Source organism: Rhagoletis pomonella, unplaced genomic scaffold, assembly GCF_013731165.1.
Source record: "Rhagoletis pomonella isolate Grant_MI unplaced genomic scaffold, Rhpom_1.0 Rhpom_scaffold_00004, whole genome shotgun sequence".
Classification (NCBI taxonomy): Eukaryota; Metazoa; Arthropoda; class Insecta; order Diptera; family Tephritidae; genus Rhagoletis; species Rhagoletis pomonella.
The window spans coordinates 56,591,724-56,609,055 of NW_023458558.1; the positions used below are offsets into that span (position 1 = coordinate 56,591,724).

Below are 17,332 nucleotides of genomic sequence, written 5' to 3' on the forward strand. Positions count from 1 at the left end.
TATGTGTTTTTTTTTTCATGCGCGGCTCTCCGCAGTAAACATTTTTCAAACCCTTGATAACATAAGCTTCTGACAAACATTGATTGATTTCTTTTTCATCCTATTAGATGACTCGATGGACTTAGATCCAAATTATGATCCATCTGATTTCCTTAATTTCGGCAATCGTGCTACCAGTAATAACAACACTGACGATTTACAAGCATCCCAGTCGCAAATTCAATACGCTAAAGATGATGAGCAATTACCTGATGGTCCAATGTCAGGCGATATGCCTTCTATGCCGCAGATGTCCCTTATTATGCCTGGCAATGACAATGTTGGTATTGACGAAGACTTGGCCATTTCCGAAAGTGACGAAGAGGATGGTGGCGGCAATGCAACCATGAAGAGTGAAGTTTTTAATGATAGTGGCGAAATGGCCAATGATGGCATGGATACCAATATGATTGCCGGCTCAGCTGTGTCTCAAGATAACGAGGTACCAATGAATGTGGATACGTCGAAGCAGGAGCAACATCATCAGCACGATGATAATGACGATGATGACTGGTTACACTTTTAATTTAAAGTTAGTTTCGATACTGTTTAAATATCTTATTTAATAAATATGTTACTAATTATTTTAATGAAGTATTTATGAAAATGAATGTTTTATTTACTTTTAAAAATTGTAGTATGCAGTCTAATTTATTATCTTTAGTACATACATCTAAAAAGATAAGCGTATTGCTTCAGAGATGATTACCCTTTGAATACAGATTTCATAGCAGGCAAATAGCTTTACAGTAACTTTAAATGTCCTGTTACTTTATCAATATCCTCGACCGACGCTGGTCCAATAGCCAGTACCGTTTTCGAATTTGGTTCGATTTGTGTACGACCTGCATCACGAATCAAACACGTAACGAGATTGTTTGCTTCCGCAGCGCGTTTAATAGCCATTATCTCGCGTTCACTTTCAACGCGGAGTGCAATTTTGGCACAGCCGGTGTTTTCCCAAGCACGTACGAGTCGGGGTGTACACTGCACGGCCTTCTGATATGCGCCAACTGCACCATGACCACACTGCGCACCGATTTTTCCCTTTCCCATTTTTAAATCGTTCCGAACTACCAGTACCATCTTGTAATTGTTGCTAAAGCTAACGAACGACTGGAATTTCAATAGGTTTCATTCATATTATTAAAGAAAATATATGTAGGTCACCTATTCTGGGAAATTTCTTACACTCTCAGAGACGGAAGCCCCATCGCCTCTTCCCTTGTTGGAACTTTGGCCATTGCCGTTCTTAGATTCATCGCTGATATCGTGCTTCTTTAAGGCATATTTGTAACCCACAAAAAACGATAGCAACACAGCAATACCATTGATAACCTGTGTGGTGTCCAGCAATTTGTGATCACCCATGGTTCAGCTATGATGGTTCGTGTAAATATGCTTTTATTATGTATGATAAAGTTAAAACAAATGCTCTAGTTAATAGAATTTATCTCGCGATATATCAGCTTAATAGCATTAATATAATAAACCGTACATAATTTCAATGGAAAAGAAAAATTTCACAGCCTAGAGCACAGCCACCAAATGCACATTGAAAAAGACAATTTTAAAATATCAGTTCACAATAGAGCTGGAAAACAATCGATAGTATCATTTGTCCACAATTTGGCAGCCACTATTCTATCAAATTAACGACACTTTTTACTCAATATCTCGGAAACTAAAGGAGATATCCAAAAATGGAAAACGCCATTTTTAAGATATTGATTAGTTTAAAGTGATTGCATCACCAACTAAATTTTTACTAAATTATCGAAAAAGTTGGTATTCAATATCTCGGAAATTAAAGGAGATATCTAAAAACTGATAACACCAATCGAAAGACCTTATCTCGAAATATATAACTGCGTCTGGAACTAAAAATCGTCAAAATCGCGCTTAAAGTGTGTTTGCATTTGGGGTGTTCACAGTTCGTTCCAAATAGTGTCTCAAAATGTAGACGTCTACATTTTAAGACGTTTTCTAACCGTAAAATCTGTGGTGTTGTTGTTTCCCATACAAAATTGGAAAACGACGCCGTCTACAATTTGTTACACTCAAAGGTATGTTTCTTACGCGTCTACATTTTGCAACCTCGCAGCAGGGTTGCATTATGGCAATACTAATCGCATTTTTTTTATTTATTGGGCACGTTTTCTGTATTTGCATTTAATTTGAGCGCAATCCTTACGCGGGATCCTTAGTCCAAGAATCCAAAAAAAATGCGCGCACGCTTGGTTTGCATCGTATTTAAGTCATTTGTGTACAAAGGATAAATATCTTTTGAAGAAGCTACTGCAAAAAACAAAGCTTGTTAAGATTTATTAAGAAAATAATTCAAAATCAGTTCTACCTACAAGATTTAGTAACAGAGAAAAATTATTCGGAAGGTAAAAAACGTCATTTTTTGCACAAAAAACGTCCGAACTTCCACAAGATATAAAAAACGACCAAATGACGTTAAAAAGCTCAACCTGGCAACGCTGCTTCACAGCCTGTTGCCTCATGAACGAAAGACACAAGATCACGTAAGAACAAGAGAGTGAAAAAAGTCGATTTTTTTTAGCGGGTTCTACGCCATCTTGTTTCACTGGAAAACGAGCGAAAAGTAAACAAAGCAAAGAAAACAACGAAAACCAAAATTAGCCAAAATTATTGTCAGCCACTTTAAGCGCACAATTTAGGTAAAATGATGCAACAAAATGCTTTAAAATGTGTTGTCATGTTGAATTAACTCTTCTTTACTTGAATAAAAGTGTAAAATAGTGGTGCTTGTGATGTAAACAAACGCTCAGCTCACGAACCCGCTTTCGCAAACTTTTTTCTCAAAACCAGATACAAAACAACGTCGCGTTCTTACGTGATCTGGAGGTACAGGAGGATGTCAAAACGAAAGGGAATAGGAGATAATTTTCATCATTTTCTTTTGTTAACATCCTAAAGTTGCGCCGCTTCGTCTTGGATGACATTCTCCTGCACTAGTGTAGAGACAAAAATATCCAATCAGCTGATCAATCAACACCACCTTGTATTGATGCGCCTTGTATATAGCTTTAGTTTTTCACTTTTTAAGTATCAGCGCGTCGGTTAGAGATGAGTTAGAGAATGATGTTGGATATCAACTTGAGAACTATTTATTTATTTATTATATTTTTTTTTTGTTTGTTGGGTATCGACCCTCATAACTTTTTTTTTAAATTTGAGAAATGTAGGTATTCTGCATTTGTTCCAAAAATCGTATAAAATTAACTATGATAACTAAAGAGACGCTGATGTGTATGTAACTTTGTCCCTTATTTTTTTAGTTTTTAGTTTAAATAGCTCGCGCGAAATGCGGATTGCTGCAACTTATAATTCAACTTTCACGTTCGTCATTTTGCTCACACGAGAGTTCGATAAATCATTTTCGATTAACGGCTTTAACTACGAGCTAGTTGCAACTCTGTTGAGGGAATAAACTGACGTGTTCAATAGGCGTCCGCGCGGCGTTGTTTGACAGTAGACGAATTCGTGGTAGCGGCCTCAGAAACTTCACTGATTGGAAAGATTTTCAGAGGAAAAATTCCTGCAGCTTGTAGAATTATTTTATTTATCATAATTTAAGTTTATAGAAATCGTTCAAATATAAAAAACAAAACAATGGGGTTGGGGGAGATGTTGCAGGTTGATGAAATGTTGCGGGATTTTAACAGAATGAACAAACGCCAAGTAAGTTAACTGTGCTGTGTTTTGTTGTTAAGGGAAGCGTGGCGGGGTACGAGTGCTTCCATTACACGTATGCACTTGCCGAAAGTATTTCAACATTTATTTAATAACAATTGCTTGTTTATACATATATACATACCTTCCTTTCATATCTTTACAGTCACTATATCAAATATTAAGTTTTGCGATGATTGTATCGTCCGCTCTGATGATCTGGAAGGGGTTAATGGTGGTGACTGGCAGTGAATCGCCTATTGTGGTGGTTCTCAGTGGCAGTATGGAGCCGGCTTTCCATCGAGGAGATTTGCTGTTTCTCACTAATTATAAGGAGGAACCAGTACGTGTAGGAGAAATTGTTGTGTTCAAAGTAGAGGGGAGAGATATACCCATTGTGCATCGAGTCATTAAACTGCATGAGAAGTAAGATCAACAATCATGCGCACTTCAATTATGTTAATGTTAATGCACAAAGAATTTTATGCGCGAATATCATAAACAAATTTACATTTTAGGGAAGATGGTTCAGTGAAATTCCTGACCAAAGGTGACAACAACAACGTCGATGATCGAGGTCTTTATGCTCCTGGCCAATTATGGCTAACGAAAAAGGACATTGTCGGGCGTGCTAGAGGGTTCCTTCCATATGTTGGAATAATAACGATATTTATGAATGAGTATCCTAAAGTTAAGGTAATGCTAATTAACAGATATTTTTATATTTTTGTTACTTTTAATGAAATATTTATGTTGCAGTGGGCAATATTATCGATCTTAGCAATATTTGTATTGTTACATCGCGAATAATATCCAGCCACGGGTCAAACAAATAGCTATAAGCAAAAGGGTACATTACCAGAAATCCAAAATATAAATTCGAAAAGCGTAAATAGCCACTGCAATCGCAAACATAACATCAACAGCAACAACAACAACAATAATACAAGAAACAGTAATCGCAGGAGGATATTCAGAATAAACAAGTAATATAAATACTAAACGCGGAAGTATGACTGGTAAAAACTAAAGTCTTACCAAAATAATGAAATGCTTTATGTGTATCTATTTTTCATCGAAAACTAAAAAGTAAAAACATTTAGATTCAATGCATCCTAATTTAAGCCATTTCATTTTACGTGCAACGAAATATTTAAAAACAAAATGTTCGGTTTGGATAAATCTGGTTTGCGAACCTTGTAACAAAAACAAAGCCCGGATATATAAAGCATTTTTAACTTATTATCTTAAGCAAATTAAATAAACTGTATAAGTAATTAAATAGTTTCGGGTGTATTTGCTATAAATTCATGCAATTCATTGGCGAAAAAGAGATGCAAGTAGAACATTATATATTTTTTAAAGTTTTTTTTGTTGTTTGTATTCAAAATTTTTTATTGAACTTGAGGCCATTTTCAATGCAAATTTTTGTGAAAAAACCCGCAATTTACATTTTTGAGAGAAGTTATAGCTATATCGGAGATCACCACATTTTATCGGACTTCTCCAACTGGCCAGCAGCCTACCCACTGAGCTAAGTTCGCCATGTTTTTTTTGTGTGTAAAACTCAGTTTATTTTTTGCGTTTGTTAATGACATTGGCTCTCTTGATTTCATTTCAATGGTTTCATCACATTTAAACTTCGCACACAAACAAACACAATAATAAAATGAAATTGGCTAGACTTCGCATTTCACGGTGATTTATTTATAAACTTAAAAGACAACTTCCACTGGCACGTTAGCACATTTGTCGGAATTAAATAAAAATTGAAAATAAACAAAATAAGAAAATACAGTTTTATTGTTTGCAATGTTAGGATATACGCTAAAATTGCGCATAAAAAGTGTACAACGCATTTCTAATTTTTGTTAGCTGGCACAAATAAGCTACGTTAATCTAAACCATGAACTCTACCTAGCTACACACAGTGGCAATCAAGTGCATTTTCATTTATTATGCAAGTGCATAGGTTTAATGAATAGGTATTAGTCTTCTTTGTTGGCTATAATTAAAAAAGTTTTGCGAGTTATCGTAAACGTTTTTATTATTATATTATTTTATGAAGCTTTGCAAGTTTTTTTGCCAGCTTTATAACAAGTGTTTATATAATTTATTTATGTATTAGATTTTCGGTTTTTACCTCACTTCAAACTAAAATTGAGTTTTTAGTTCGTTCCCCAACTTTTATCTTCTGAACTTAAGACTAACTTCTATCACTCTATTTATCTCTTTTGTGAGCTTTAATCAAGTATGTGGCAGTATATACAGACGCATGCTTCTTTTTGTTTTTTCTGGAACTGGAATGAAAAACTGTCGGCGTTTATTTGCGTTGCGAATTTTCCAACAAATTTTTGCCTTTGTATATTTCGTCTTTGTTTGCCAAATTCAACACAATGTTTTCAGCATTCATTGCTATCGCGTTTCCCCGCTTCAACATCGTTTAGATTACTTTTTGAACATAGTTTCCATCAAATTTTCGCCAGGTTGGTTTTTGGGCCGTGGTGATGGTGTCAATGAGCGGGTATGTGGCGCGAGTTCTTCCTTCTTGTGCACCGCGGAAGTTGCGGCACGTCGCTGGCGTATCTTTTCCTCCATCTTGCTGGGCACCATGAAGCAATTCGATTCGCGATAGATCGGCTTGCGACGATCGTTCCATGGGAACTCCCATTGGATAGGAGTGAAGTCGCGGCGCCAAGGTTTGCCTGCATAGAAGAAATATAATATAATAATTAATTAAATTAAAATATGAAAGCATGTCTTGTCCTGACGTATTTCGTAAAACTTACGTGGCTTAAACCAAAAGTGGCACGTCCAGTCTTCTTCGCCATCGTCATCAATATCGCTAAAGAAAAAACAAATAATACTAATTCTCATAATCACGTCCATTAATCATTCCTTACCCTCTAACATAAACCCGCACGTAACGCCTATTTTTTCGAAACAACTCCAATGCTTCATTGAAAGTCAGCCCCAACGCTAACGTGTCATTTATTTGTGTGATCTCATCGCCGATACGCATGCCAGCACTACGTGCCATACCAGTTGGTGTTACATTAATTATGGTTAACGGTTCGAATTGATCAACACCACCTGTCACTTCGATGCCCCAACGAGAATCGACGAAACTCATAATGCGGCGATCGGTCTCTACGGTGTACGTCATCTGGATCTGATATTCAACATTGTCGAAAGCATCCGACTCGTACTTAGGTAGCCTCTTTGAAACGCCCATGCTTTGAGAGATAATAAAAATTGATTATTTCCATTATTTGTTGAATGAATCCCAAAATATTTACCTGCTATTGTTTTTTTTTTTTAACTTTCAACACTCAGCTTCTTTGTGATCCAACAATTCTACCTATTCGACCGATTCCTCGTCTCTTTCCAATTGCTTCTGGCACTTCTGTCACTGCGTACGACACGGGCACGTCCTGACAATTAATCGACCAAAATTCAATTAACGGCTGCATCTGAGAGTGGGTGGTATTTATAGTAGATTGCAGTCGTTTAGATTTCACGGCCAATCGGTATTTACAACGTTTCAGGGTCGAAAGGTGCAGGTTCGATGGTACGTCATTAATTCGTAGCATTGTATGCAGTATTTTTATTTTGTATTTAGTCTGATTAGTTTTTTATTGCGGTAAAAATAGCAGGTCCACGACCATGTGCAGAATGGGTTGCCAAAAAAAAACACATCGACGTTTTAAAATTTAAATAGTAATGGTGCATATTATAGCGAAAAATTATATGAAAACATACTAATTTCCTGTTTTGTTTTAAAATGCAGTAGATGGCGAAGAGAGGTAAATCTTTTTGCTGCAGAAATGAATCTATAATTTTTTATAAAAATACAGTTCACCCTACAACAAAAAACATAAAAATATACTTATATATGCAGTTTTTAAAATTTTTGCAAAACTCAGGAAAGTTTTTTGGAACTTTTTATTAAGATTTTTTAGAATTTTTTCGAGTATGCAGATTTGTAGCCCAATAAATTTTAGTATCAAAAAATTGCAAGCTTGAAGTTGTTTAAAAACGGGTTGAGTTTTTTGTCGAAGGTGTTTAACATATTTTCCATACAAAGTATTTTCGAACCTTTTTTTGGTGGAAGAAAATGAGTGAAAAAAATTCCAAAAATCAACGGTAAATCCTAGCTACTTTAGACTTACACCTTATTGTACTAAAATTGAATGGGCTACAAAACTGCGTACTCTAAAAATCTGATTAAAAAGTTGCAAATCTGGATGAACTTTCCTGAGTTATGCACAAATTTTAGAGATTATAAAAAAAGAATTGTGGAAAAAAATTTTTACCCGTATTATGAATAATTCTGTGTTAATAATATAATAATTAATAATATAATAATTAATAATAATGAAAAAAATTGTTACCCGTATTATGAATAATTCTGTGTTAATACTTTTTCCGGCAACGTTTGTCCATCAAATTGGGTGTAGATTGACCAAGCGGCTGAGATGTACATAACTATGTAGATAAACTTCTTATGATAAGTAAGCGTCGCACAGTGGGACGTCCCCATATACATAAGCTGCGGCCAAAAGTAGTAACCGTACTGGAAATTCGCTGAAATTTCGTATATGCGCTGTTCGATATTTAGGAATGAAGAAATGTGGAAAAAGGTTAAATTCAACGCGCTACCACGCCCACAGCTCTTGTGGGCGGAAATAGTAAATGTTATCCGATTTTGATGAAATTCAGGGCATATGCTGGTTTCAACGAGCAAAGCATAAATCTGAAAGATCGTAAAAATCGGTATCGTCCCCTAATTCTAGATAAACAGACGCAAATAATTTTTTTTTTGTTTTATTGAAATTTAGTGGGCCCAGCTTGTTTAAGCCAGAATGTTCCAACTTGGAAGATAATAAAAAATTTCTTATTACGGCGCCCACCTTCTACGCAAATATTTTGGCTTCAAGTACTAAGTTTTTTGAATTTTGGAGAAAATGAGCAGGAACATTTATTTTATTTCTAAGGAAGTTCCTATTTCTTCACTTAAAAACATACTAAATTATGTGAACGCTATGTATTTATACTGAAACTTTCAATTTTACCTACATTTTATACAACAAAAGCAGAGCTAAGGAAAGCAGGACTCTTGCCATAGAAAACGGATCTCGTCCAGAGAAGCGTCCATTTTTGGCTGAATATTGAATGTGATTAATAGATTGGCGAATGTCAAAGTAAACTATTTTATACATTTCAAACGATTTATAAAAATTTAAAGCAATGCTTGACCACAGATATGTATATTCAAAAACTGCTCATCTATCAGATTGGCTTTTTATATATGCGCACAAGTGGAAAAATTAATTCAAATTACTTGCGACAAAATCAAAATTTTTTCTTACAAATTTATTTTTTCGCATTGTTCCTACTTTAAGGTCGTGTTATGATTGCAAATATGCATTTCTATGAAACATTTGTTTTTTTTTTGGTTTGGGTTAGCTGGATATTTGGGTACATATCTGCGTAATTACTGTTTCAGAATTCGCTAATCCGTTTTTACTGTTGTTGTTGTAGCAGCATACAAGTTCCCGAAAGAGTTTTTGGGGAGTGTTGCTGGAGTGACAGTCCTTGGCCAAATATAAAACGGTGTCGTTCCGGTTACGTAGACCCGACTGTCGTGGGAACGACCCGTTTTTATTTGGTGCCACCCCTATGTGTGGGAAACGAAGTCCGCCTAGGAACACAATAGACCTTTCTTTCTGGGATGACGTTTAAAAGTAGTGTATTGTTATACCATCAATGCATGATGAACGACTTAAAACCTCACGGAGGTACCATGTTCTCCACCCACTACCTATCCGCCGCGGCAATGCCAAAAACGGATATTTCCTACGGTACAAACCGGTACAGAAGGACTTGACAACATGAAACTGAATGCTATACGAAAAAGGTATTTTTACATTTTATGACGAATCTTCGAGTTCAAAAGTTACTTATTGAAAGATAAAACTGAAAGTACCTTACATTTTCGGCTTTTTACGGGCTCACATGTAAAATATCAGAAGTATCACTAAATAGAATTCGGTAGGACGTCTCATTTCCTCCCTCTGAATTGGACTCGGCGTCGCCTAAACTGCAGCCTGCTAAGGGCAAGACACTCATAGAGAATATGCTCCACAAACCCTTTGTTCGTTCGGTATCCCATGCAAGTTTTGTCATTAGTTAAATCTAATTTAAGGGCATGTAAAACCATCAGCGTCCTGTAGGTACAACTAGTACCCCAGCGTTCTCCCTTTTAAGACATAAAGGAAATTTTGTTTATTATTATAGCTTGCCGGCTCGTTCAGAGAATTTGCGAGTCCTTCGCCCTTCTCGTTGCCAGTAAATTCATGTGTTCATTTATTAGCTCAACATGGTGCCATAATAATGATTCCAGCATCTTCATCTATGTATATTATCAATCCTTACTAATATTATAAATCCGAAAGTGAGTTTGTTTGTTTGCTTCGCTTTCACGCCTTAACTACTCAACCGATCATCATGAAATTTTGTATACTGCTGTCATTTAGCCCAACTTAAAATATAGGATAAATTTAACCTCGATTAGACAAGGGGGCGTGGCACCTCCCATATAAACGGAATTTTTCATACTGCATTTCTCAGGAAATATTTTTGATAGATTACTGGAACTTGGTACGGAGATATATAAAATCATTATCAACTCATGGATGAGGGCTGAATATATTTTGAAAAGGGTTGCCACCTGTTTGAAAGGTCAAATTTAAATTGGTTATACACAACCTACTGAAGAATTAAAATATGGTTGTCTAACGAAATATTGTTAAAAAACCTTTAGTTTGAAAGTTTTGAATAATATTTAAGTCTTTCACTGGCAAATCACGTCCATTGGGCCAATCGTAACACATAAGAGTTCAATGGCGCAACAGGTCGATTTAATTTTATTTTAATTTGTTGTTTGTTTCAAAATTTTTTCAAACTAAAACTTTCTTAAAGCTTCATTCGGAGACACCAGGGTTGAGTTTGGCTGGGATAAATCTCAAATCACCACCGATAAATCAACTGCCAGAACCATTGCCCACCTTTTACTGTAATATTTAATTTAAAATAATTGAATTTAATTTTTGAAAAGGGGCTTAATTTCAAAACTACATCTAAGAGGTTTCCATCTGTTTAAAATCTCAAATTGAGTTCAGGGGATAAGTTAATTGAAAAAGTATGACAAGTGAGAAGTTTAGGAAGGCTTTAGTTTGAAAATATTTTGAAGATGGTTAAACAAATTTTAAACCTCCTGTTTTTTAATTCAGTTTTCTTGAAATAAATTTTACTCAATGTATCACGTAGAAATTTCATACACTCAGCGAAGCGGGTGAGGGCGATCTAGTTTCTTATAAAGAGAAGTGCAATTTTTTTTCATCATAACATATTAGTCCTTGACATATATTTTTTTCAAAAATAAATATTGGAAATTTCCTAGGATATTGAAGGATAAAGTTTTAAAGTGACATTTTCAATAGTTATTCGTCCTGGTGCACCAAAAATTAAATTTTTTTCTATTCTACAGAAATTTTCCTTTTAATTGATACCCATATGGTTATTCTAGAATGCTCCGAAGCTTTTGAATACTTTTTTTATTCATTCATATCCTAGAAATTTCAATGTCCTTAAAAAAAAATCCTGACATCAGAGAGAAAAACAAAAAACGTAGTTTTACTTTATTTACTGTCGCACGGTGTTATCAATAAAAAAAAAAAAATTATTAATACTTGCGTAAGGCTACGAAAGCTATCGATAGAGTTCACACGATCTCGTCAGTGATATGTCAGTCGACTCGAAACAACCCTACAAGACAGCTGGGTATCGTATGAGTGCTCATATTATCATTATCACTAATTACGAAAGTTCTTGACAAAGTATTTATTTTTGTTCAGACCATGGGAAAAAATTGAGTACTTTCCCCACAAAAACGAAAGTGTAAATGGGTAAGAATTTTTGCCTAAAGTGCTCAGTACGGAATCGAAAAACATCTCGATTGTTCAGTCGGGCAGCAAGTCGATTATTGACTCGATTGTAATTTTGCAACGATGGCGATTCTCTCGATCGCTTAATTATTCCTTTCACAATCGCAAGTCTACTGAATTCATGCTATTTATTGCATAAAACGGACTACAAGCCATTTAAAAACTTTATAATAATTTACACGTATATCGCACAGGTAACGTAACAGTCTTTTTCGGTAACGTGACAGTCTGACTATTTTTTGGAAATATTGACCTCAAAATTAATTTTATCAGTTCAATAAATACGTAGTTCTTGAGTTCCATTCATAAGCTAAGAAACTATGTACCAACTTTTCAAAACATTATATAAGGAGAACAGACTTTTTCGATAATATAAAGCAGCTTTAAAAAGTACTTCCAAAATTGTAATGTAACAGTTGGCTGTTGAAACATGCATAACTGATAAACAACTCGAATTTTAATACATATATTTTAGGTATATATTAAATAGCCATAAGCTATGCTTTCAGATGAAAGAAAAAAACTATTCGAAAGTTGTATTCTAGCGGGTTTCAACGTATTGTAACAGTTCGCGTTTTGGGTCATATGATCATTTTCTTTAATTTAGATAGTCAGAAACGACCAGCAGGAACCGGCATATATTTATAATAGAAACCTTTAATGAAAGAGCAATTACATTGTAAAAAAAAAACACAAGTTGTGGTTCTCTCAACGGGCCTGTTCTTAGGCTGCATTTCTTTTTGCATTCTGAACGTTTGGAATAACACTTTTTTGTTACTTATTCTTTAGAACGTGCCTGATGATATGTTAACGTATATTCTTTTTATTCTGGCTGTGAAATGGGATTACATGGAATGTATAAAGAAACGCAGCGAAAGTCAACTCTAAATTTAGTAGCAGCTTTTTTTTAGCACATTGATAATTATGTCAAAAAGCTATAACTAACTTTAGCTTCATCTCTATTTTGTCTACGAATATGCCCCATTATTTTCAAAAATTGCAAATGTTTGTAAACTTAACAAATCTAAAATCAGATTTGAATTTAGATGTAAAACCAGGCAGATCAAGAGTCGATGAAGTGTTTTGTTTAATAAGTTCTCTCATCGCCGAATTTTCATCGAGGTTTTCTGAATTCAAGGAGTTATCGGAAACACACAAATTTATTCTGTATCCTGATGTGACTTCACTTGATGAACTAAGCTCAACAACAATATTAAAACGAAATGTTAGTAAACCACAATAACATTTTGACAAATGAACTTGTTTAAATTTGCTTATACTAAAACTTTGGAAACTTGGAATTTAATTCCAGACACCTAAGATGTCTGCAGAAGCTGGCGATGGCACACAAGACATTTAAGAAACGCTTAATTCGTTTTTTTTTTTTTAACGATTTAAGTGTCAACCAATGTCTCCAGGAACGGTGATAAGTCATGACTCCTTTTTGCCACGCCATGGAGTACATCGAATAATTCTTTGGAAATAATGGCACGGGTATGTATTAAGGTTCGTCGGTCTTGTTATAGGCATACTCATGATCATCGTACAGTTCCATAAGTAAAGTAACCTTCTTCTTACCGTTTTATCTGGCAAGCTGTAGGTGTGTGTTTGGAAGGCTCTATGTGTGTTTTTGGTTAGTGTATTGGTAATTGTAATAGAAATAAAAGAAATTGTAATAGAAATGAAAGAAATTGTAAAAGAGCACATGCCAAAAAACAGGTGATCTCAGCTTTAGGCATTTTCTGGCAATCAGCTGATAGTGTTTTTACTTATGAAACTGTACGATGCTCATGATACAAAAAAGAAGGTAATTTCAATATACAACTTTTGACGGATAAACAAATTTTCTGAAGTTTCATAAATTGTGAGTATTACCAACAGTCTTGCCACTTTGATAATATTAAAACAATAAATCGGAGTATTTTCTTTCCCATATTTATACCAATGTAATAACATGTCAAATCTAAAACCATTGTCAGAGCTTTGTACTTTTTTTACTTACGTGGTTCGCACCTTTTTTTATTAAAAATATTTAAAATGTAAACTGTTAAAGGAGACTTCATCGTAATTGTTCTTTTCATTTTGTAATAAAAACCACCCGCGCATTATTCTGTTATTTTTGTTTGTTTTCTTATTTTGAATGCAATCTTGCGATTTAAAAATCGAATTCTAAAGAATGTTCTTCCCAAATAAAACCTTTTTATATTTTGGTTCAAATTTACTTTTAAATTTCTCATCAGATTTTGCAAAAAATTAGGCTTTGTGATTAGCGCATCATCATTAAATTTCGAAAATTTTTAATTTATGCAAAACACCTGAAGTCGGCTTGAACAGACCGCCCTCCGATAAACAACTAACAGATTGTCGTTTAAAGTACAAAACCGTGTATCAACAAAATGCACAACTGCGTATGTGAGGTTGCATCAATTATTTTGTAGAGAGTAAAAATACTCATATTTCAAAATGGTTCTCTTTTTTACAAAGAAATCGCATTTCAGGACGAATGGATAGGGCTTGAGCCAAGAGCTTGTGTGAGCAAATCCAATTTTTGGCAAAAAATGTCAGTTACGCTGTTTTGCAGAACGACGATACGCGGTTTTGTACTTTAGGCGACGATATGTAAATATATACTTTCTTCATGCGTTCTGAAACCTAATCGTCAACGCCATTTTCGAAATCATGTAGCCGGTATAATTTTCTAGTTCATCATATTCCACACTTTTGAATGTACTGATAATATCTTCTGCTTAAAAAAAAGATATTTCTTCTAGTGACCAGGTAGCATGAATTTGAAGAAATGTCATAATTTTATTACAAGTCAAATGGTTAACAACAACAACGTATGTCATTAAATGAAACTACCTTCTTTTTTGTATCATGGTTTTTCAACTAAGTTATGGTTTGATTTTTTCATGGTCAATAAGACGATTGTAAGAAATGTGATTCAAGTTGAACATTTGGATTCGTATATCTGGCAGTGGCTGAACGAGGTGCTTGCTGTTATTTGTTGGATTCCAGCAGTACGAATGCCATCAGCGCGATACATAATTTTTATTTATTTTTTGTTTTGGTTTTTCTTAATTACGAAAAAGCCTTTGTGAAGTGCAGAACCAAATCAAACGACAAAGAAAACTGATTCAAGTTGAACATTTGAAGACATATTTATAAAGCGGCTGTAGCTGAGTGTGTAGAGATGCTAGCATCTGTTAAGTGCAGACCATAAAAGTATTCAAACTCGCCAAAAAAGTAAAAAAAAATCGCCAACCAAAACTTTGGTTAATGTAAACAAAATTGTTCTTAATATTACCAAATCATTGTTGAAAATATCAACCAAGGCATTGTTGATATTAACCAAAAATCACTTTAATTCCTTTTCAAGTTTGAATTTGGGAACATCAACCAATTTTTGGTTGATTTTTGGTTCTTTTGATAAATATGCGTAAGTTCGAGTTGCAACCTAAACTGTGCGTGTACATATACACTATTTCGGTTTTTGTCATATGCATTATTTCGATTTTCAACCGAAACTGTCAACATATGCATTACTTCGTTTTTCTCATATGCATTATTTCGGTTTTCAAACGACAGTGTGCATATATGCATTATTTCGGTTTTTCCATATGCATTATTTCGTATGTACAGTTTCCATATCGTCGATAATACTGCAAAACGTTCTATGTCACTTATTACCTTTGGTGCCTAATTGATCTGTTATCTGTATCTGATCCCTGCTGGCAATCGTTCATCTTTATCAGCCAAAGGTAGACAGTTTTGTCATTCGTTTATTACGGTGTAACGATTTGCGGATGACTTCCGGTGCAAGTAAGATACCATCTAAGTGTCAACCGACGATATGCACAATTTTAGGGTGCCATAACCAGTGTTGGCATTAATCGATTGATTTTTTAATCAATTTGTTAATTCGATTAAATTCAATCCGATTTCAGTTAATCATGATTAATTTTAATCTGATTAAACAGTTAATCGTAGCCGCGATTAAAAAAATTAATTTTTAATCATTAACCCTTAATTTGATTAAGTAGGTTTGGTGATTAATTAATTTATGCTGGAATTTTACTGTGCACACAAGGCCAGTTAATCGGGTATGGCAATGTCGGTGTTCCTCATAAATCTAAGCAATTTGGTGTGCATTTTCATTAAGATCTATTTAACAGACGCTAAACAAACTAGGTTTTAATATCCCTCTGCACATGTGCGATGGGTTATAAAAATTCCCAATTTACGTATTACTATTAATAATTCTTATTATTATTTTTTATATATTATGCATTTCTTATAAGCGTGAAACACAAAAAAAAATAACTATAATTTTTTTGGTTTCAAATTCGGACACACTACACCACTTAATCAGATTTTTTTAAATTGGATTAACGATTAATGACTAAAATTAAGTAATCGTAATCACAACCGACGATTAACGATTACAAAAATTTAATCACTAATCAGACAGATGATTACGATTATTTAATTTTAATCGTTAATCGCGATTAACATTTTAATCGTTAATTTGTAATCGTTAATCAGATTAAAATTTTACCAGCACTGGCCATAACACGGTAAACTTTCATACGATTTTTGAAAATAAACACTAGTTTTTTCGTTATTAAATTTAGTTTTAAAATCAGTTTAGGACTAGTATGGTTTTCTTATAAAATATTGTGTAAAATCCTCACCAAAATTAAAAAATTTGAAAAAAGTAAAAAAAAAAATGTGTTTACTGGGTAAATACACACATATCTCTTAAGGTTTCTTTATTCACATATATATCGTTCAAAAGGGCCAAGTTTCTTCTTTTTAAACCCGGCAATAAACTGAAACTTGGTTCATAATCAACTAAGTTACTGGCTTATAAGTGCGCAAAAGTACGAAACCCGGTTTTTTTTCTAATGGTAATTAAAGATTTTGGGGGTGTTTGGCAAATTTCATATTTCGATTCCGGTTTTACTCGATAAGACCTATCAGAAAATATACATAACTTCCCAGGTATTTCTGCTTTATTCTTTTTTGTAGCACTGTGTTATTGCTGCACAGCAGTGCTTGGGCTAAAAAAATGTGCTAGATTTAAAACAAAATATGTTAGATCTCAGTTTTAGGAAAGTTTATTACCTTTTTTATATATTACATAACAGAAAATATAGGTATTTATAATAATAATAATAGATTGGCGTTTATGTATGTCGGTGTTTAGCCGAGCTTCTCCTCCGATTTTTGGCGTCCACGCCCTGCGCAGTGGAAGCGTGCACTTATTACCACTACACCACAGCGGCCGCCAATTTATATAGTAGAATAATACAAATAAGTTTTGACTATTTTTAAATATAGCTCATTATCTTACCAAAAAACCTATAATCTAAGTTTCAAACTTCTTGTGAAAGCTAAAAAAAATTTGCAAAGTCTCATCTAACTTACAAACTTTTTATGCAGTTTCATAGCCCTTTAAATTTTAGTACAGTAAAGTACAAGCTTGAAGTTGCTAAAAAATTGCGTTAATTTTTGTAATCTAATTTTTTATTTTTTTTGGCAGTGTCACACATTTCCTTCCAGCTTTTATTTTATCACAT

General features: G+C 34.1%; 4 protein-coding genes across 5 annotated transcripts in view; 1 reads left to right on the forward strand and 3 right to left on the reverse strand.

Moving 5' to 3' along the window:
- LOC118737836 (acetylcholinesterase) overlaps positions 1–17,332 on the reverse strand; it is a 325,799-nt gene that overhangs the window by 193,401 nt on the left and 115,066 nt on the right. The window lies entirely within an intron of this gene.
- Positions 635–1,600, reverse strand: LOC118737840 (probable peptidyl-tRNA hydrolase 2). The gene is made up of 2 exons (XM_036468622.1): positions 1,231–1,600; positions 635–1,155 (listed from the first exon to the last, which is right to left on the reverse strand). Exons 1-2 carry the CDS (start codon positions 1,408–1,410, stop codon positions 784–786), a joined length of 552 nt encoding a protein of 183 aa, XP_036324515.1. The 5' UTR covers positions 1,411–1,600; the 3' UTR covers positions 635–783.
- LOC118737839 (signal peptidase complex catalytic subunit SEC11A) lies at positions 3,682–5,432 on the forward strand. The gene is made up of 4 exons (XM_036468621.1): positions 3,682–3,750; positions 3,908–4,167; positions 4,260–4,437; positions 4,501–5,432. Exons 1-4 carry the CDS (start codon positions 3,682–3,684, stop codon positions 4,549–4,551), a joined length of 558 nt encoding a protein of 185 aa, XP_036324514.1. The 3' UTR covers positions 4,552–5,432.
- Positions 5,878–7,385, reverse strand: LOC118737838. Its single transcript, XM_036468620.1, has 4 exons — positions 7,041–7,385; positions 6,645–6,977; positions 6,531–6,586; positions 5,878–6,446 (listed from the first exon to the last, which is right to left on the reverse strand). The coding sequence occupies exons 2-4, from the start codon at positions 6,974–6,976 to the stop codon at positions 6,190–6,192; spliced, it is 645 nt and encodes a 214-aa protein (XP_036324513.1). The 5' UTR covers position 6,977; positions 7,041–7,385; the 3' UTR covers positions 5,878–6,189.